At 40.6% G+C, this 23,196-nt stretch overlaps 1 protein-coding gene across 1 annotated transcript; it reads right to left on the bottom strand.

Moving 5' to 3' along the window:
• Window positions 1–151: 151 nt before the first annotated feature.
• LOC134650347 (interferon-related developmental regulator 2) lies at window positions 152–21,206 on the bottom strand. Its single transcript, XM_063505307.1, has 9 exons — window positions 20,934–21,206; window positions 13,112–13,231; window positions 8,896–9,143; window positions 8,493–8,591; window positions 8,020–8,127; window positions 7,344–7,526; window positions 5,697–5,897; window positions 1,179–1,394; window positions 152–247 (listed from the first exon to the last, which is right to left on the bottom strand). Exons 1-9 carry the CDS (start codon window positions 20,962–20,964, stop codon window positions 161–163), a joined length of 1,293 nt encoding a protein of 430 aa, XP_063361377.1. The 5' UTR covers window positions 20,965–21,206; the 3' UTR covers window positions 152–160.
• Window positions 21,207–23,196: the final 1,990 nt, after the last annotated feature.

Here is a 23,196-nt window from a genome sequence, read left to right as displayed (position 1 = left end):
GATTATTTTGTATCACGTTTTAGATTACACCCTGTAGTGATAGGGCAGGCGGATCGTGTAACCCGGATACCAGTGCGTGCGATGCAGTCGGGCGGGGTCGGGCCGCGGTGGGGTCGTGCGCCGCGCATGCGCACACGCACGCGCACGCGCAGGGGCGGGTTCACATGGCGAGGGCCGCCGAGCGCTTGTCGCGGTTCTTACCACGCGCCACCGTCCGCGCCTTGTCTGCGGCGTTGTTGGCGAGATGCTGCAATGGAGACAGAGCTTTATTTATTTACATGATTACAGGCGGAATATTAATTTGTAGGGAGATCGTAACTAATTCAAAATTTGAATAAAAAATAATAAGTAAAATATTTTTTACATTGACGCGAATCCGTTTACAATGTGAAGAGCGCCTTAACATTGGGTCTTGCGGATTCTGCACGAATACAGTCTTAACAAATAGCTCGAGTTCTATTTAAATTGTGGCTGACTGTCGCAATTAGGATATGATAAAATATCGGTTAGTTACAAATAAAATAAATAGTAAATAAATTTGCTCACTCTACCTTCCGATAAAATTATGCTACTAACAATAGTAAAATCTACTCCCGACGGACCGAGCTATGGTCAGTCGAGCTGACCCGGAACGAGAATCCTGCACCCGGATGCCCCGGGACAACAAGACCAAGGCTCGGAACCGGTTTTTTCTTCATACAAAAAATACCGGTATTATTCCGTTCTTTGGTTAATTATTTCATTTTTAATGGGACAATCTAATAATAAGAAGTTCTTACCTTAAATACATGATTCAGTCCTACGTAAAGAGCATAAAATAACTAAAAACATTCGGCTATTTTGGGTTTTACAAAAAAGCCGGTTCCGAGCCCTGAATAAGAATAAAGAATAAGAATAAGAAACCATTTATTGCAACACAAAAAGCATACAGGTTACAAAACATAAGGATTGAAAAAATAAGAATAATTGTGCGGCAAAAGGAACGGGCTCAGCATACGCTGCGTCAGTCATTTCATTACAAATTGCCTGCGCAGCGCTGATTTTCAGTCCGTCCCCTTCACTGAACCACATTGACATTAGGCGGGTTAAAAAAAAAAAAATTCTAAACAAAAAACCACTACAAAGATCTCTATTTAAAGTAGGTAATAATAGACACTGAACAAGACAAGTGAACTCACCCGATGCAGTTTGTTGAGCTTCTGCCTGGGCAGTGGGGTAGCGAAGGTGTCGGGCAGGCCGAGCGCGGCGCGCAGGGCCGGCGAGTGCGGCGCCAGCGCCTGCAGCCCGGCGCCCAGCGTGGCGGCCAGCGCGCCGTACGCCGCGCGCGCCCACCAAGTGCCGCACGACACCTTCTCCGCGCCCACGCGCACCGACAGCTCCGGGACCGTGTCCTCCTGGAATATATATGTCACCGTAAAATTGTAAACACTCGTCATATTATATTGAAATTGAAATTGAAATCATTTACATTACATCATCATTTGTATTCTCGTAAGTTCTGACATTGTAAATTTATATTTTGGATTTGTAAGTATTTACCTACTTACTCTTATTTTAATTGTTTGACAATCCTTATTGGAGCTATAATTTTATTTCATTAGTATTGTTATTATTTTCATTTTTATTTTTTATTTTTATTTTGACGATCATGATAGAAATTCTTATATTTTTGACATCAATGCAAACTTATTATGTAATTGTCTTTCATGAAATAAATCATCTATCAGCTATCTATCTTTATTTCGAACAAAAGTCCATAATGTGTTAGTAACATAAATACTAATTCTTAAAGCTAGGGTTAGTACAAACATAATCTTAAAACAAATTCTGACACACTGGGGCATGAGCTGCACCCAGTGCTTCAGCGACGGTGAGTCCCACCGGTCGGCCAACGTGCACATAATCTCGCTAGTTACATTATAAACTGACGGTAGGGAGATTATAATCTAACCTAACCTAACCTACGTTAGATTATAAACTAACGGGTTCACAATCTTACGGTGTCATATACAAACAAATATACAGTGGAAACTGGGTAAGTGGAATCGCAAGGGACCGGCTGTTTAGTTCCGCTTATCCAGGTTTTCCACTTAACCAGGTTCAAATAAAACGTTTTCTCACTTACAGAGGCTCTCGCTAACAGAGGTTGTGAATGCTAGTAATGTCGCTTATAGAGGTCACGTACAGTATGGTCAAATAAAAGATGAAGACTTAAATAATCATCTTTTATTAAATATGTATGTAGATTTGTATGTATTAACAAAAAATAGGTATGTAATCCTGACTTTAAAAAAAAGCAATACTGTGAATAATCCACAATACTCATATACAATTTTCAAAATTTACTTTAGTGAAAAAATCCGTCATTTTGGTTTTCGACCTGAGTCACATATTACCACATTTCTTTCAATATCGAGGACATTATCGAACACATTCCACTCATAGAGGTTTCGGAGACGGCTGCTCCCAGTTACAGAGGTAAAAATAAGAAATTTTCGATAAAATGGATTCCGCTTCCAAAATTCCACTTATAGAGGTAATTCGTTGCCAAGGTACTGGAACCGAGAACTTGGGTCCACTTAAAGAGGTTTTCCACTAACCCAGGTTCCACTTATCCAGTTTCCACTGTATAAGTTGATGAGGGTCTGGAGCATAGTTATCACTTGACCTGCGACCTCCTAAAGTCGCAGAATATTTTTTGCAGTTTTTAATTTGGAATGGCCTCGGGCCCGCGCTGCACCCGTCCCGTACCATAGAGAAAAAAATACATAGAGTGCTGACTCCATACATCAGTTTTAGTACCAATAAATAAAAAATAATTAAAAAATTAAAAATAAACAAAAATAAAACCAAAATAAAATAACTTAATATAAAAACTTTTTTTAAAAAAAGGGAACCGCCTTCAAAAAACCAACCCACTGAAAAGTACAAAATAATTTTTATATGGCACCCCTTTACGTGTCCAGTCCCTATCCCGTCGTAAAGCGAATTTCTGCCAAAAAGTAATTAATACCTAATAATAAGAAAATTAATAATCATCCGGGTAATGACTTAGTTTTTGAAGTCGGTGCCAAACCAAATTTTTTGAGAACCGATATTTTAGACAACGAAGAACGCTGCACTTACTTGCATTATAAAGACATACTTAGTTTACTCAGTAATTTAGTTTTTGTAGGTACTACGTTCTCGTATTTATTTTCTGATTGGTATTAAAGACTGTTTTTGTTGGTTTGGCACCGCCTTCAAAAACTAAGTAATTACCCGGATGATTATTAATTTTCTTATTATTAGGTATTAATTACTTTTTGGCAGAAATTCGCTTTACGACGGGATAGGGACTGGACACGTAAAGGGGTGCCATATAAAAATTATTTTGTACTTTTCAGTGGGTTGGTTTTTTGAAGGCGGTTCCCTTTTTTTAAAAAAAGTTTTTATATTAAGTTATTTTATTTTGGTTTTATTTTTGTTTATTTTTAATTTTTTAATTATTTTTTATTTATTTTATTTTATTTTTTACTTTTTAGTGATAGGTAGGTACTTCATTTATTTTAGGTTTTGGGCTAAAATACTAGTTTGTTAGGCTCTCCATTTAGTTTTGGGCTAGTAACTACCTATTAATGTTGGTGATGGCCTAACTCGATGATAATCGCGACACAACATAATATGACGTTTTGGTGCTAAACGATTTGTATGTATATTGCTCCCACTTCCACTCCCATTCCCAGTCCCAGTCCGAGTCCGACTCCCACTCCCACTATTTTATCTAAATCGGTTTCAGCAACATAAATTTGTTGGTAAGTATACCGATAGCATGGCCACCTACCGGGTCCAATTGGTTTTTCAAACCATCTATGCACTGTACACTAAAAACTTCTCCAGAATGTAACAAACACTTTTCTGAAAACCGCATCAAAATCGGTTCAGCCAAACGCGAGATAATCACGAACAAACATACACAGATACATACGTACATACATACATACGGGTCAAACTGAGAACGCCCTTTTTTTAAAGGCAGTTAGAAAAAAGTTCATCGACCCACCTAGGGAAACTCTGCAACATAGGCACACGACGACAAGTCGGTTAACCAAAACAAAGTGTGCCTATGTTGCACCAAACCTAAGTTCCACTAGGTACAGCAAGGGTTCAGCATCAGCTCTATCTTGGGTACTGCTCTCCCAAGTGCTCATCAAGATGTGACGGATGACCAAAATAGCGTGGGCCTATGTTGCACCAAACCTGAGTTCCACTAGGTACAGCCAGGGTTCAGCATCAGCTCTATCTTGGGTACTGCTCTCCCAAGTCCTCATCAAGATGTGACAGATTACCAAAATAGCGTGGGCCTATGTTGCACCAAACCTGAGTTCCACTAGGTACAGCAAGGGTTCAGCATCAGCTCTATCTTGGGTACTGCTCTCCCAAGTGCTCATCAAGATGTGAAGGATGACCAAAATAGCGTGGGCCTATGTTGCACCGAACCTGAGTTCCACTAGGTACAGCCAGGGTACAGCATCAGCTCTATCTTGGGTACTGCTCTCCCAAGTGCTCATCAAGATGTGACAGATGGCCAAAATAGCGTTGGCCTATGTTGCACCAAACCTGAGTTCCACTAGGTACAGCCAGGGTTCATCATCAGCTCAATCTTGGGTACTGCTCTCCCAAGTGCTGATCATGATGTGATGGATGACCAAAATAGCGTGGGCCTCTGTTGCACCAAACCTGAGTTCCACTAAGTACAGCCAGGGTTCAGCATCAGCTCTATCTTGGGTACTGCTCTCCCAAGTGCTCATCAAGATGTGACGGATGACCAAAATAGCGTGGGCCTATGTTGCACCAAACCTGAGTTCCACTAGGTACAGCCAGGGTGAACCCTGCCAGCCAGGGTGGTTTGGTGCATCAGCTCTATCTTGGGTACTGCTCTCCCAAGTGCTCATCAAGATGTGACGGATGGCCAAAATAGCGTTGGCCTATGTTGCACCAAACCTGAGTTCCACTAGGTACAGCCAGGGTTCAGCATCAGCTCTATCTTGGGTACTGCTCTCCCAAGTGCTCATCAAGATGAGACGGATGACCAAAATAGCGTGGGCCTATGTTGCACCAAACCTGAGTTCCACTAGGTACATCCCGAGTTCCACTAGGTACATCCAGGGTTCAGCATCAGCTCTATCTTGGGTGCTGCTCTCCCAAGTGCTCATCAAGGCGTGTCGGATGGCCAAAACAGCGTGAGCCTATGTTGCACCAAACTTGAGTTCCACTAGGTACAGTCAGGGTTCAGCATCAGCTCAGATCTATGTATACTAAAACCGTCTCCAGAATGTAAGAAACACTTTTCTGAAAACCGCATCAAAATCGGTTCAGCCAAACGCGAGATAATCGCGAACAAATATACATACATACATACATACGGGTCAAACTGAGAACCTCCTTTTTTTTTTTGAAGGCGGTTAAAAAGACTATTAGCATCTAGCATCGAGTAGCGGAACTATCAGTACTGCTACTTGACAATAGATGTCGCCACCGACCGGAAAGTCTTATGCTGTTGAGATAAGACTTTCCGGTCAGTGCTACATCTATTGTCAAGTAGCAGTACTGATAGTTCCGCTACTCGATGCTAGATGTAGATACTGAAATTAATAGTCTGAACTGATGTATGGAGTGAGCACTCTATGTATTTTTTTCTCTATGCCCGTACTCACCTCGAAGTACTTGAGTATGTCGCGGAAGGTGGCGCGCTGCAGCTTGCGCTCCTTCTTGGCGCGGAACTTGTGCGAGTCGCGCGCCAGCTCGTCGAGCCGCGGCAGCAGGCTGCCCACGTAGTCCGACGCGTCGTCGCCCGCCTCCGTGTCCGCGATGCACTCGTACGCGATGGCGAGCGCGCCGCCCGCGGCCATGCGCACCTGGAACGTGACGCGGTCGATGAGTATTTCTTTAATATTTTTTCGACAATCAAGCCTCAACTAACAGTAGGGCTAGAAGCAGATTGGGGACGTTTTCGAATAGAGATGCCACGAATATTCGGCAACTATTCGGTATTCGGCCGAATACCGAATATCTGTTGCACCTACTTAAAAAGAAAAATTGCACAATAAAAATAACCAAAAACTATATAGGTATATTTAGAATGTGTTCTTGGAAAGTTGTTAAATACGAAGACCATTTTTTGAGCATTTATTGGTTAAAAAACATTTTATTTTTATCATGAGTCTGATTTGTTTGAGTCTATTCATTAATTTTGTTCAACAAAAATATATCTTATCTAACGTTGAGCTTTGTTGGCGATCAGTTTTCATAATAATTGTAACTCAAAATGTTCGCATGTCATGCCGAATATTCGGTATTCGGCCGAGAGAGGGGCCGAATATTCGGTATTCGAATTTATTATCCAAGTGTTAAAAAAAAATAACAGAGTAGTTCAATATAAAACAAATCCGCGGTATACTGGACGGACGGTAGCGACAGCAGCAGCGCCAAGCCGGCCAGCGCATCAAGGGATGGGCCGGCTGACATTAATGACCCACCTCTAGACTAGCAGCGGTGAGCAGATCAGCGAGCCTCGGCAGGCCGGGCGGCGTGGTCCGCAGCAGCGCGGCGGTGTGCTCAGCGGGCGGCAGCGACAGCAGCAGCGCCCAGCCGTCCAGCGCATCAAGGGTCAAGGGATGGGCCGGGTGGCATTAATGACCCACCTCTAGACTAGCAGCGGTGAGCAGATCAGCGAGTCTCGGCAGGCCGGGCGGCGTGGTCCGCAGCAGCGCGGCGGTGTGCTCGGCGGGCGGCAGCGACAGCAGCAGCGCCCAGCCGTCCAGCGCATCAAGGGTCAAGGGATGGGCCGGGTGGCATTAATGACCCACCTCTAGACTAGCAGCGGTGAGGAGATCAGCGAGCCTCGGCAGGCCGGGCGGCGTGGTCCGCAGCAGCGCGGCGGTGTGCTCAGCGGGCGGCAGCGACAGCAGCAGCGCCCAGCCGTCCAGCGCATCAAGGGTCAAGGGATGGGCCGGGTGGCATTAATGACCCACCTCTAGACTAGCAGCGGTGAGGAGATCAGCGAGCCTCGGCAGGCCGGGCGGCGTGGTCCGCAGCAGCGCGGCGGTGTGCTCAGCGGGCGGCAGCGACAGCAGCAGCGCCCAGCCGTCCAGCGCATCAAGGGTCAAGGGATGGGCCGGGTGGCATTAATGACCCACCTCTAGACTAGCAGCGGTGAGCAGATCAGCGAGCCTCGGCAGGCCGGGCGGCGTGGTCCGCAGCAGCGCGGCGGTGTGCTCGGCGGGCGGCAGCGACAGCAGCAGCGCCCAGCCGTCCAGCGCATCAAGGGTCAAGGGATGGGCCGGGTGGCATTAATGACCCACCTCTAGACTAGCAGCGGTGAGCAGATCAGCGAGTCTCGGCAGGCCGGGCGGCGTGGTCCGCAGCAGCGCGGCGGTGTGCTCGGCGGGCGGTAGCGACAGCAGCAGCGCCCAGCCGTCCAGCGCGGCCGCGTGCAGCGCGCCCTGCTCCACGGCTAGCCCCGACACTTTCACGGAACCGTCGCCCTGCGAAACACCATAATGTTATGCAATCACCACCATAAGGGCCCATTTAGACGATGCGAGAACTCGCATGCGAGTTTCATTACATTGCGGGTTTTGATCGGTCGGTTGAATTGGACGTAACCAACAGTCCGCAATGTAACTAAAATCGCATGCAAGTTCGCACGCCGTCTAAATCAGCACTAAATATAGCTGCGAGTGGCTGCGAACGAGTTCGCTAGACGCTGAAAGAGAGGACCGCTAATCATCTGTTTTTCACAGATGTATAGCGGTCGGCGCCTCCAATAGCAAAGCTGAAACAATTGGTTATTTACCTAAATCAGTGTACCTACGTCTTTCATGTAGTCAGATAAAATGAATTGTTTTAAGATCAATCAAATCAAAAGTATAAATGATTGTTTGTTATCATTGGCAAACTTAATAATAAATTATCTATATCTAAATTTATAAATAATGGCTTAATGAGTTTAGATAAATATCATGGTGGTTGTAGTACCTTCAGATAACTGCCACTGAAGATGGTTTCGTACATCCGCATGACCTCCAGGATTTCGGAGATGTCTTCCTCGAGCAAATAGCATACCACGGATAAAGACAGGCAACACTGAAATTTAGAAGTATAACATTACTAACAAAGTACTTAATAAAAGGAGAGTTGGTCGAAAAATAGTTTACAACTAGGTAGGTACAGATGCGTCCGGATCTAAACAATGCGCCTGTTAGCGAAAGCCTCGCTAACTGTTCGCGTGCTTACATACTACACGCGTGCAGTACGCGAGCGATTCGCCAATAGCGTGCCAGTGGCGCATACTTCAGATCAGGATCTGGACGCAACTTATAAACCAATCACTGTTCCACCGTCGACGAAATCAAATATACGTTTTATATCTAGTTTTTAACACTGCCTGGTGGGACAGTTGCCTTGGTAAGCTAATGTGAATAACTAGTAGTATGATCCATGTAACCAACCTCTGTGCGAGTCTCGATGGAGGCGGTCTTGTCCACGGCGCAGGCGGCCAGCGCGGGCCGCACTTCCTTTATGAACTCCTCTGTGCCGTCTTCCCCAATCTGTAAATGTTTACATTAATTTATGTATTTGTCAGACTCGTTTGTTTCGTTGTTTATTTATTTCTAGCAAATAAATAAATGTTTGATTTGTACACCTGCATCCTGGTTGAATACGTTTGGACAACTAAGTACAATTAACCTTATTATATCCTGTGATGTTCCATTCGTAAATTGAATTAAAGATTGACAGTTAACTTAGATATCGCCCGCCTGTGCGAAGTTAGTTGGAGATGAATGTCACTTGCAGCATCTCCAGAAGTTCAACTGGTCCACCAGTAGCGATTCCAAGCAGTTTGCCACTAACCTGTAGCGCCAACAGAGGCGCAAGAGATGCAGCTGCCTTCCTCTCCCCGTCCCTGCCTCGGCGAATGGCCTTGGTGAGATGATCCGCCAGTGTCGCTCTGTGGTTGGCCAGCAACGGCGCCAGATATCTCCGTTGGAGGGCCGCCCGCAGTGACACGAAGGCGGCGGCGCGCGCAGCGTTCGCACGGGCACCTAGTCCGTCGATGGTCTCCATCACTTTCTCTTCGAACTTCTCTTGGATTTCTGCGTCTGATAATAAAAAAAATATCGATTAGTGTATCCCGGATTAATACATAGCAAAATTCAGCATTAAAGCAAAGTTTCTACATAGGGACAGACAGGCAGGGGGAAGCGACTTTAACATCAGTATGAAATAACTAGAGTTGGCATAACAACAGTTTTCGTATATCATGGCATCGTCAAAGAACACACGCTAATAAACATAATTTGTAAAAAGCTGCCAATTGATGATTAATTCGATTATTTGTAAACGGAGGTGAACGAGTCTTCCTTTTAGTATTCAAGATCATCTAAATATAGATTCGCTAAACTTTGGCAATGTATGTAAAGTAATGGTGCACGATTTAAAGGTAAAACACTCATTGATTGGAACTGAGTTTTAGTAGAATTGTTTGTCTTTAAATAAGGCAGAGCGTGCAAGTAATTGGGGGGATACCGACAATACGTAGGTTTGCCCTGTCACAGGAAAGCTGTCGTGACTCATACGATTTAAACTTATATGAACACTTGGCGCGGGTTCAGTGTTCCGACCAAGTGCAGTTAAATGACTGACATTTCGTACGTATTTAATTAATCCAGATTATTTAAGGAGGTACTGCCAAGGTAAACGGTTACTAGTGCGGTGTCATATAGTATCGTTTGGCAAGTTTCTTTGCTTAATCTTTTGGACATCGTACCGTACAATACATTACTTGACAAATACAGTCGTGACGAGGAATGCTAAGTTTTTTTTATGTAGATAAAGTGAAGTTTAAATTAAGGTTATATTAAAATAGATAAGACGTTTCTTACTGTATGCATCTGCGGGCGCAGCATGGTTCCATTTTTATCGCATGTCACTTTCGCACTTACATACTTGTTAGAACGTAATCTTATCACTATAATACTCGATGGTGCTCAGGGCACTACTATTGTTGTACAACTGCATTACTGAGACAATATTTAACATAAATATAGCATCCAACATAGCAGCATAGGGATAAAAATGAAGATATTTATCAATGCTACCACATAAAGAAGCAAAAACATTGTAGGTTACCTACAGAGTTGAAGCAAAACATTTCGCTAGGAGTACTATACGTAGTAAATAAGACAGTTTAGAGAATATACACCCACTAGGATAACATTTATACCAACCTACTTCTCTTATCGTGAGATATTTCAAACGTGCGGAACGGTTTCGTAATTAATCTCAGTAAATTGCATTAGAGTATTATTGAATAACACAAGCCTGTGATTAAATACCTATTAAGAAACTAACTAGCCATTAGAGCTGATCTTTTACCTATCATCTTATCTTAGGTAATGATAATGAGTTTCTGTCAGTTGTTAATTAATAGTTAGAGACACAAGTCAAAGGGCATAGTGAACTTTGTATAACTACCAGCAGTGTTTTTCTCAAATCCTATAATTTTAAAATGTGATTATAATTTATAGGGTTTAATAGTTTACACTTGCAGTTTATGGCATTATGGCAGAAATATTCGAGATAATAAACGTTACTTCAGTAGAATTAGAATCTTCGTGATGTAAGATATGGTCGATATTAAAACTATGTATAAACTGCACCAGCCCTAGTAGCACGGTCGCATTTTTATCGTTTGTCACCATGTCTGTCACGTTCTAACAAGTATGTAAGTGCGAAAGTGACGGGCATAGTGATAGTCAATAAAAATGGAACCGTGCTGAGCCCGCTGGATATAGGTGTTATATTATGTCACCATGCACATATTTGGTGTCGGTACGTATCAGTTAGGCGTCTCGGAATATTCGTCAAGGTCGATACAACCTTAACCTTACCAAATAGCTTATCATTAAAATAACCTTGTGATGACGTTAATCTACCTTTATTATCTTCTTGATCTAATCGAATATTAACTACTTAATACTTATCATTTATTTTGGGAAGATTATATTAAACCACAATAGCAATACAATACCATGGGTACCGTCACGTTTGGTTTATATATAGTTAGTGACTCATGTTGAATCATCATTTAGTGTCCTAATTTCTAAAAAGATCAGACGCCCTATTTCATTCGTAGGATTTACAGGAGATGACATTGGACCTGATTGGACCTCCTTGTGTTCATAGCAGGATACTTCGCCGATGACTGTTAGCATGATGCGAATTTTGCTCAGTAGGCGTGTCCGGGTGTCTGGCCAAACGGGGATCAGTCGCACGTATACACTACCTTTTGTAATTATATCATCTTTGTACCATATTCTAAGAAATAAACACTTGTATTCGTATGTGGCAAAATTTAACGGAACCTAAGGACTCTACATCACACATTCCTAAATAATTATACATTTAATAACTGCCGACCATTATCATTAGGCGCATTTTGGCTAACCACAAGTACCACAACAATAGGCATATTGTATGTAGCTACTTATCTACATAATGATATTCTACGTGGAATTAGTTAGTGCCTAGCTAGTGCGAGTGTTTTTGCAGTCACGCCACAAAGTTCACTTCCTCAATTATTGTTTTTTATCAGACTCGATCTGTCAAACTATTTAAATGCTTATGTATATCTAAGAACGGGTGTTCCACGGTGTTATTGTGATAATGGGTAAATGCACACTGTTTTTGTCAACATGGGGGCACCTTCGTTTTTTTTTTTTCTATTTTGATGGACTATGAGATCTTACGCTTTAACCTTCGTTGGAATATAAGTACTTTGTGACGGTGACAAATCACAGACCAACTTGGGAGCTCCTAAGGCGGTTGCACCGCACATTGACTAGAAAGAAAATGGGTCTGGTGACGTCAAATTTATAAGGCTAGGTAAAAATATCACTTTTCATTTAGGTAACCACCTGAACAAATGCGGCGATGTTCAATTTTCCATATGACGTTTAATTGGTTTGCATAATTTATGACTTTATCAGTTGAATAATTACCTAGTACTCATTCAATATGGCTTAGACTCGACTCTACAGACATATCTCGTTAGTAACTTTCCCTAAGGTAAGTATATGTAAGGTAACAGAACAAATGCTGCTGTATAAACAGGAAGATAACATCAGATTTCATAGCAATTGCCAACTACATTCCTGCCATGGTGTAATCTGAGTGGTCACAAAGCTGACTAATTTTATCTAGACTGTTATTGTAAACAATCGACACAAATATTTCAATGAGCTCTGGCCTTGCTTATGCTTACCCAACAGTTATGTTCGACACATCCTGCCACTGAAAGTAAGGTATATCCATAGACTACTCCTCTAGACGGAGTTTAGAGCAATTATTTCATGAAACCGATGCTGCCAAAAATACAGGGGGTGCGGGGGGACGAGGTGAGCGAATCCCGTGCCGTGATTGGTCCGTTCAAAGACACGGACCAATCACGGCACGGGATCACAGAATAACTAATAGTACTACCGTACAGAAAATTCACTCCTTCACAAAAGTCAGGTTTAGGTATAAAATTACACCTATATCGCCGCCTGCAAGCAAAATTTAAACTTATAACCGCGCACGAACCGTGAATCTCCTTTGCGCGCCGCAGTTTTATGACCGAGCTGTGAGTGTCGGCACGGGGTTATCACTTGACAAGTTTTTATACCTATACCCACTGATTTATTGTTTTTAAGATAAATATGTAGGAATTACAAACGTTGATTATGTAAACATACATTTTTTATCCGAGAAAGCATGTCTGATTCTCGTGGAAGTAAGTTTCGAAGCCATTGTGTATTTTCAATTTTGCGCGAGCGCCATGTGACACGACTATCGTGCGCGCCGAGCGGCAGCCCACTGCTATACGCCTGTCCGGTGGGCGCGCCGGCCAAATGTACCTAAACTGCGGAGTGAAACCCCCCTGACGGGATTCTGACACTTTGACTCGAAGATGGAGTAAAACTACCGTATATAGTGGCAGAGGGGTAGCGTTACTATGCTCAGTCTAGAGGATGTCTTGTCTGCGGGTATATCACATCATCCCTGGATAGTTACATAGTTTACATACCTGCTTCATCGTGAATGCTCCTCAGGTCGGACTGCCCTGAGGTCTCAGACATGTTGTCGATAGTCATGTCGATGCCGGCATCCTCATCTGAGGAGTAGGCCTGCTCTGTCCTCTTGTGCTCTGCAAAAGGAAATATTGAAAAATGTTACAATTATTGGTAGAGCTATAATAAGTTCAGCTATATAAAACTGGTTTTAGTATTTTATGTACATATTAAACTTACAGTTGGATTGCTTCAATTTGGACAACTGATTTGTCATTTTAGTATGATGATAGTTAGGAATATCCTCTAGCCGTCACGTCATACGTCAAACCTTGCCAAGTAAAATGAAATTTTATTTTGTCATCACAAAGTTCAAATTAGAATGGAACAGGAGACCTTTTTATAGGTCTCTGGGCGGCTAGAGGATATATACAGTATATACACAGAACTTAGTTAGGACTATTAAGCAGTGAATTTGCTGAGCTCCTTGTACTAGATGCCATTATTGGTCAGGTAAGGTCATGTTTACATCATCTGCATGTGAAATTGCTGCAGTAGTAACAAATTTTTTTTTTTTTTATTATTTTATTTATTTGGGGCATCAACAGCAATACAAAAAGTACATGATACATAGCACAATGAACAGAAAACAAAGCCAGTAACAGATGCCCACAATAATACAGCTAACATGCAATAACAAGTGGCAATAATATAAACATCTTTAGGAAAAATGAAGGGAGAGAAAAAAAAAATATACAAAGAAGGTGTGGGCTTGCGTAACGTGTGTGTGTGTGTGTGTGTGTGTGTTTACTTTGTGTGATTGTGTTTGTGTATGTGTGTATGTGTCTGTGATAGTGTGTATGATGTGAGACGAATGAGGTGTATGATTTACTTACCTAGTTATATTTATTCAAGTTGTCGCTCTTTTTGATTTCAGTAACAGTGATCGAACACGATTTTTTAAGGTTGATTTTGTGCAGTCGAACAAGTCGATGCTACTAAATTGTTTATTATATAGTTTAAGGATACGATTGATAGACGAATTTTGAGCATAATTGGTATGAGTTCTGGGTAGACTAAACAGGCAACGCTCTGCATTCCGCGTTCTGATTGACGGCACTGATAATTTGATCTCCGATAGCAAAGGAGAACTGTCAATGCGCCCCGAGAGTATATCGTACAATACAGAAATGTCTAATAAAACTCTTCTGTCCTGGAGACTTAGTAAGCGGTGACGAATACATCTGGACTCGTAATCGGAATCCCATTGTCTGATACGGAAGCCCAGGTGGCGCAAGAAGGAGCGCTGAATTTTTTCTATTTTTTCTTTATGGATAATATACTGGGGAGACCAAACGCAGCTAGCGTATTCAAGGACGCTACGGACATAGGCATAGTATACTACTTTGATGCATCCGACATCTTCAAAGTCACCACAGACGCGTAACACGAAACCCAGATTTTTATAAGCACGGTTCACAATATCGTCGATATGTTGAACATATGTTAATTTAGAATCAAGGGTCACCCCAAGGTCCCTCACTGAGTATACACGCTCAATAGCTTCACCTCCGATGCTATACTGAAATTTAATTGGACACGGACTACGGGTGAAGGAGATCTGGGCGCATTTTGTAATGTTAACAGTTATACGATTGTTAATGTAATACTGAGATAAACGGTCCAGATCCCCCTGCAGCTGTTGACAGTCACTCAAACTACTAACATCCGCGAAGATTTTTTTGTCATCAGCATACATAAGAAACTTCGAAGATCCAAATACAGAGTAAATATCAAAGAGATATGCGTTGTAAAGCAACGGACCGAGGTGCGACCCCTGGGGGACACCAGAAGGGACATTCACAAAGTTTGACCTGCATCCACCGAGTACAACCGCTTGCCGCCTGTTCGACACGTATGACGTAACCCATCTGAAGACATCACCACGGAGACCCAGCCAGTGTAGCTTGCGAAGCAAGATGACGTGATCCACTCTGTCAAATGCTTTTTCGAAATCTGTGTAGATCACGTCAACCTGCTTTCTTTTATCCATATTTTTAATCACGAAGTTTGTAAAATCTATCAAATTCGATATCGTAGAGCGATTCCTGAGAAACCCATGTTGCTGAGGGGGAATACCTTTGTTAACTACATCGTAAATATTATTTAATATAATTTTCTCAAACGTTTTAGCGAATTGATTTAAAATTGATATAGGGCGATAATTTATTATTTTAGATTTGGGTCCTTTCTTGTGAATAGGAACAATTAAAGCCTCTTTCCATTTTTCCGGAAATAAACCCTCAGATAAAGACTTTTTAAATAATATAGCAAGTGGATGACTCAGGCTCGATGCACATTGTTTAATAAAAAAGGGGGGGATCCCATCGCTGCCAGCACCGCCATTGGGATTTAATTTAGATAGTAAATTTTCTATTTCAACAGGCGAAATATTTACTGCCGAGACAATCTGCTCACTGTTACAATACGGTGGCGCAAGATGCGTGTCAGGATAAACCGTGAGAGGCAAGCTGAATACGGAGTGAAAAAAATTATTAAAACCTTCACAAATCTGAGCGTTATCATCTAAAGTTTGACCTTGGTATTCAAAGGATTTAGGATATGCAGAACCGCCCCGTCGAGCTTTTATAAAAGACCAGAGCTGCTTCGGATTACTTTTTATCCCATTTTGGACAGAGAGGAGATAACGCTTCCAGCACAATTCTTGCAGCTGTTTTTGACGTTTGCGTAATATTGCAAAACTATCGTAATCAAGAGGATTGCTATATTTTTTCCATTTAGTGTGCATGTTATTCTTTTCCTTTATAACCTTTATTAAGCAGGCGCTGTACCAAACGGGATACTTACGTTTATTAGGGCGGGAATCAAGCGGTACATGCTTAGCAATTACCTCATTAAGCGCATTATAAAACTTGGACAGCCCATGATCCATTGAATCTGAAGAAAGGTAAGCGTGCCAGTCAATGTCATTAAGGCTATTATTGATGTGAGTATAATTACCTTTTCGAAATTTAAATTTTGGTACTGGAGTGTCTTTTAAAGGGCCGCAAAAAATGTCGCTTATAGTTATTTCAAGAGGAGGATGGTATTTATCTGCGGTGACTAGAGGAAAATCAGAAATTAAAACCTCTGACGAGAAATTGGCAAAGACTAGATCTAAAGTATTATTACTGCAGTTAAGTGTGAAATTATGTTGTTCTACGTTAGCAAAAAGCAGACTTTCAACCAATAAGGATGCGGCATTTTGGACTTCTACAGCTCCACGTCTCTCAAACACTGGCAGTGTATCGCTACTCCATTTAATATGAGGCAAATTAAAATCTCCTGCTACAAATAAATACGCGTTTGGTGATTCAGAGAACACCTTTTCGAGCATAGAATTTATGTTAGTAATACTATTTGCCAATGAGGGGCCCGGTGGCGCGTAGATTGAACACAAGTGTAGATCGCGGCAATACTGTAAAGATGGGTCATTAATGTGAGAACGCAACGATATAGCTGGAATAGTGACCCATAAACATTCTGTGCCAGTGCCATTCTGTGCCAAATAACAATGTAATTACGCTAAGAAATACCAGAAAAGGCAAATAATCAATAAACCTTGCACACAGCTTTACTGCAGTGAAGGCTGTCCTGTTATAGGGTTATATGTCTATGACAAACATACTATTTATAGCAGCTTGATGCTGACTATACAATAGATAGATAGCAATAATAATCCCAGTCATACCAATACATAAAAAAACAAACAAAAAAGATGTATTTGATTGTCTGTTGGGTGGATCAACTATTTTTTGTTGTTATTCTGCTGGATACAATAGTACAATACAATACAAATACTCTTTATTGCACACCTCAATAAAAGAAAACAATACAAAAAGAAAACAGAAACACAAGCAGAGGTAAACAGGCAGTCTAGTCGCACAGAAATAGTAGCACAGTTTGTTAGAATAAATGCTGTACCTAGTGATGTGCCGTTACCGTAAATTACGAGAACAGAGAGAATCGTCGGGTAACTTTCGCGGTAACGTTCTCCGTACGGGTAATTATCGAGAAAGTGGTCTAAGTTTAAATTTTTTTTAACTTTTTTTTACAGAATTGATTCTTATTTAGGTAATACAATCTGTATAGAAATTTTCAAAATAATCTGGCAAGAGGAACTAGTTTATTACCAAAATTACCGTAAATTACCGCCGTAAATTACAGGCAATCTTCCCCGCGAATGTTCTCGGGTAATTTTTCTAAGAGAAATTTTAACTTTTATCAATGAATTCAATGATGTATGTAATTAGATGTTAGAGATTAAATACACAATAATATTACATTATTTTACTAATGTTTAATAAGTTTCATTTGATGTGCGAATTAAGTGTTTTTAATGAAAGTAGGTTGAATCAAACTTGCATAACGAAAAATAAAGTGAGTTCTTTATTATTATAGCTTAAATGTATAAAATTCATCTCATAGTTATGACAGTGATTTTAAATACCTAATTCAAAATGTTGTGTAATCTAAAAAAACATATCTTATACCTTTAAACGAGCAATTCTTATATATTTATTTAATGTACCCAGTTACCGCAGTAAAAATAAAACACGTGGAAAGTGCATTTTTGTACTGTGTGGGTACTAACGGATTAAAATAGTTCCTGATGGCCCTCAAGATCCTGCATTTATAGCGCTCGACTTTTCTATGTCCTGTTACTTGTCTCGATAGCGCAATGAGCACGTAAGAGGATCTTTCAGAGTGGTCCTTTATTTATGACAAACTAAAAGAAGGCTTAGGATGGTCCGGTCCGGCCACATGAAACGTTTGATAGTTTGCCAGTTAAATCTCTTAAACATCCCTACAAAACACGAAGTCCTCACAGTCTGCAGCCATTCATGCCCTTCAGGGCATGCTAAACCTTCCATCGCTTCACCTACACATACAGCAAGAGGCCATCACCCTCAGCGGACATCCCCAAACAGACAGTGAGTCGGACTCTGGAACCTTCTCAGAAGACCTGAACGTGTCCATTACCAATCCGCTAGGAGCCCATAACTCATATTCCAAGCTGAGTGAATGGGCATCATCAATGCGGCGGCTGCCATCACTGCAAGGAGGGTAGAAGGATCCTCCATCCACATGCTATCCGACAGTAGAGCACTCTTAATCGCCCTGAGCCATATAATTACATCAAACCGCATTAGGTGCGGAGGCGATTGGCCCGGAAACGATTCTCCCGATCCACTTTAGCAAGGTACGCTCACTGCTGCTAGAACGTACAAAGAAACAGCACACTGGCTAAACCAGGCTGGAGGCCGAAAGGCCATGCCTGGTATCAATGAAAGACTCACGAAGTCGCTCTTTCAGGATCCAGCAGGAGGAAGGGTGACCATTCCTCTTGAGGGGTTGGGTTGGCTGGACTAGCCCCCACCCCCCGTCATGAAAAAAAGGCGCCCGTCGTCGAGTTACGGAAATCTGCCCGTGCTACAATACAATACAATATCCTCACAACATTCCTGGGAAGACGAAGACCTCCCGGCACATGGTAGTTCAATATCAAGAGGGAGATGAAAGCCCAGAACTTAAACCCTATGGTAACATTGGTAACCCAGAATAAAGCGGTTTGTCTCCGCCGCCGTACATATAAACCCAGATAGAGGTGGGACTAATATAAGGAGAAATAAGACTAGAAATTATTATACCAATCAACCAGATGTCAGATAACATAAAAATAATAATAACACAGAATAATAATAATGTAAAAAACATTTAAATACTTTAAAACCACAAAACTTGTACGCAAAATTCAATCCTAATTTAATATACTTCATGGGTAAGTTACCGTAAATTCTCGGTAATTTACGGTAATTTTCACTAATGAGAATTACGGTAAGTGCGTAATTTCTCGGCGGCACATCACTAGCTGTACCACATTTTACTTACATGCTTAGTAGATGGCCTATTATGGAAATGGCTTTTAACTACCACAAAAAAGCATGTTTATAGATTATATATATATATAATTACCATATAACCCGGATTTTAAAAGTGAATGTAACTATGGCAACAAGTGGGAAGAAAGAGTTGATTCACCCACAAACACCAAACTAAATAAGTAGTATAATTCCAAATTGCTAATCTTTTGTATACATTAAAAATATTATACTCATATACAGGGTGCTTCCTGTAACAGGAGCAATAAATTAAACTGTAAGCTGTACTCCTCAAACTGACCAACATTTGTTCAGCAACTTTTGAAAATAACTCATGTTTTGATTTTTATTACACTTTTAAGTTTATTCTAAGATTCAATGTATTGCAAAATTTCATTATGTTTAAAGCGTGATAAGCAACGTCAAACACACTGATGTCAGCGTATATTGAAGGCAATATTTATTTTGTATGAAAAAAAGGAAGTCTAAAAGATTCATAATTTTTAAAAGTTGCTGAACAAATGTTGGTCAGTTTGAGGAGTACAGCCTTTAGTTTAAATTATTGTTCCTGTTACAGGAAGCAACCTGTATAAGTAATATAAGTAGGTATCAACAAAGTACTGAGTGTTCTTTAATAACAGCATAAGCTATAATATCCACACCCAGGGAAAAACCCAGTCAATGTCCCTTGAACAATGTTGTGCAACATTATATGTATGTACCTTCCTTAGGATTGTATTCCATCTGTCCAATATCTTGGTCCAATGTGTATTTGCATCTCACATTTTGCTTAGTGAGAGAGTGAGACACAATGCACATTGGACCAAGATATTGGACAGATGGAATACCACCCTAAGTCATTCTTACAAATATCAAATCATAAATTCATGTTTGAGGGGCTAGGGCCTATAATTAGAGATTGCCAAAGTAGACTGATCATTAACTCAACTAGATACATTACGCTTGGTGTAGATCTCAATAATGGAAAGTATGAGAAATTCCCTAAATTCAAAACCATACTAGGTCCAGTACAAAGGCTGTTTACTCCGTCCAATCTTTTAAAAGCCATAATGTCAAACAGGATTATTTAGGTAGGCAGCTAAATATTCCTGTGTGACATTGTACAGTTATGTCATATTCTGGAACATTTTCAAGAATGTTAAAGGTCATAGCAGATTCATAAGATAGGCAGTCATTTATACTTGCTTAGTATACCATTACAGGTATTAGTACTAACAATAAAGATTCACTTTCTAAGCTAGAACAATAGTTGTATTACTATTCCAGTTACCTTTATTTAATACTCTCATAGCGTAAAGTTGCTATTTCATTGTAATACATACTACTATGTGGGTTACCTACTGATGTAATCAAGTTTATCTTAAAGAATGTAAGCAGTTACTGCCACTGTTGCGTTACAAATATGAAAATTATCATCTCGAATTACATAATTGAGGTTTTTAGCCTACAAGGTCATATATTTTGATTGTAAAAAGCTAAATAAACCAAGATTTGTTTCGGTTGTTTGTATGCGAAGTGTTTTGTATTGATGTTGTTGTTTAGATTACAATGAACGTGTGAATAAAAACATTGAGATTGGCACATGTTATGAAATCGTGAAAGTAATTCTTGCGCCAACCAATCCGCGCAGGCACTTGGCTTGCGAAATTAGTGGCTTTTGCTAGTGCCAAGCTTTTGTGTCTGCGTAACATATGCTACCTGACTAAAAGGTAATGCCTCAAGTATAACGACCGAAGTCAAATACGTGGACGCGGTGCGGAAAGTCCGCGAGCACAAGGTCACCGCGTGATTGCATTCCCGAGCTAATTTCCTGCTCCATATGTTATTTTAACAATAAGCTTCCACACATATTTGAGAACCAACGGGATAGACTCACCGTATTTGCCTTTTTTCTTTCCTTTCGGCATGGTGTAGGTTTTACACAAAGCTGTTGTCTGACTTAAAATGAAACTAAATTATATTCACTAAATAATTTTCTAACTTTCCCACTTAATCAAGACGGAGAACAGTTCAATATATCAGTTCTTATAGAATGATTCGGGCACCGAATGCAACATAAAACTAAAATTTCAGAAAAACTTTTTAACATGTTTAACCGTGTAACATGCACACTCAACTCCACTGCTTTGCGCAATGCGCTGTCTGGTTGGCTAGCTGTCATTTAAAGCCACCATTTTGGATTTAAGTGTTGCCAGAATAATAAATCAAAATCAGATTATTAACAACAAATTTTAATTAATAACATACTTACGATATCACCAGTCATCACGAACTATTGCTTCTGTCTTTAATATGTATATGCTAAACACATTTTTTGGGAATTTAACATGTCATCTGCATTTTGGGATTCTTTTTGTTGTAGAAATGTCTACGAGTTGAAGACACAGGTCATTTTCCCGCTTATTTTGATATTCTTTTATGTATGGTAACATTTTCTGCGAATTCTGACATCAGCCAGTGACGTCCTCCTTCAAAAGAAAATCGACAATTTCGACTAAACGACTGGATTTAAATAACGTGGTGAAATATTTTATTAACCTAATGGTAAAATCACAGAAAACAGAAAGAGCGCGCCGGTGGGTAAAATACACTTATACTTTAATCTTCAGAATGTGTTTGTATTATACTTATTAGTCTATTTTTAACCCCTTTTATGCGATTTGGAAATAGGTATATATATATATATAGCTGGTCAACCAAATCTTGTCAGTAAAAAAAGGCGCGAAATTCAAATTTTCTAGAAAAAGGAGGCAAATTTGAAAAATGTAGGCGCGAAGGGATATCGTCCCATAGAAAATTTGAATTTCGCGCCTTTTTCTACTGACAAGATTTGGTTGACCGTCTATACCTATTGTACAACGTTTATACTTCATTTAAAAACGTGATGTTAAAAAAAAACCTATTTCATAATTAAAACAACATTTTGTAATTCGTTTATCATTCTTGACGATGACGATGAATGAGAATGCGTGAGTCAGACACTCATAGCACGTTATTTATATTATTTGTGCAATGGTTTGTTGTAAACGTTGCGTGGGTAGGTAGGTGTATTTATTTATAATGGTAAGGTAATGTAAGGTTCTAGACCACGAGCCTGGAACAGATTTCCATGACCAATCAGCTCCCGGGCGATAACTCGGTATAGAGGTATAGTGGTGTATGATGAACCCTCGTGGACTTCAGGACGGTCTTTGAACCGCGATACAACGGGCTAACTATTTTTTAAATTCATGATACTAGCATCTAAACCAGTGTTACTTAACCTGTGGTCCGCGGTCCACAGGTTAAGGGTCCGCCGCAGTCTCACCTATTATGGACCACTTAACAATAATAAATAAAAGCCACCAAGTCTCGTAATCGCTACGCTTACTAAGGGTCCTTGGACTTGTGCTTGATTTCCTAGGGGTCCGTGGATGGAAAAAGGTTAAGAACCGCTGATCTAAACTATCATCTGACAAAGTGTCAGTCGGGAGGCGATGATTGACGATGATGCTCCTGGCCAGCCGCCCGGCGTAGCCAACGTGCCAATCGCTAACGCTCCGTAGCGATCGAAACGCAACTGTCACTGTCGCACTAATGTGGAAGAGTGAATAGCGTAATAGAGATAAACAAAGCGATTCGATGGCGAAGCGCAAACGATCGTCACCTTAGCTAGACCGCGTTCCCGCGAAGGATATCTAGGTAGGTACTAGGTACCTACAGGCGGTTGAATCCGTAGGGTTTGTACGATTTCTTAAATAACATTGATGGAGTGTATGATGATGATGGTAATAAATATAAGATGTTCTAGAGAATGGATATAATATAAACGAGATGTACCTAAGGTTTTTCTGATTTAAACTCCCCAGTACAATAAAACTCTATTTCAAGCTAATATTGTAATTAAATTACCTATATACCTATATACCTATTACCTATATAGTTTTTAACTACATAAATATGACGGTAGGTACCTATAGTCTATTTTTTTATTCGGTAGACTAAAATGACGTTTCATAGTATGAACATCATGTGTCATTTCATATTATGAAATGTCATTTTAGTCTACCGAATAAAAAAAATAGACTTTAGTTACTGACAATTACTTACCTACAACAAACGAGATGGGTTATTTTGGGTCAAAATTTGCGAGTGTATTA

The sequence above is a fragment of the Cydia amplana genome, chromosome 8, assembly GCF_948474715.1.
Source record: "Cydia amplana chromosome 8, ilCydAmpl1.1, whole genome shotgun sequence".
Taxonomy (NCBI): domain Eukaryota; kingdom Metazoa; phylum Arthropoda; class Insecta; order Lepidoptera; family Tortricidae; genus Cydia; species Cydia amplana.
The sequence above is the reverse complement of the archived record's forward strand: the minus strand, read 5'-3'. Positions and strand labels throughout refer to the sequence as shown.

Bases quoted from the DNA above. Each gene is read 5' to 3' on its own strand.
- LOC134650347 (XM_063505307.1), bottom strand. From the start codon at position 20,964: ATGCCGAAAGGAAAGAAAAAAGGCAAATACG. The intron at 13,232-20,933 runs GTGAGTCTATCC...TTCCTTTTGCAG, and splicing joins AAAGAAAAAAGGCAAATACG to AGCACAAGAGGACAGAGCAG. The intron at 248-1,178 runs GTGAGTTCACTT...TCTCCATTGCAG, and splicing joins AGCTCAACAAACTGCATCGG to CATCTCGCCAACAACGCCGC.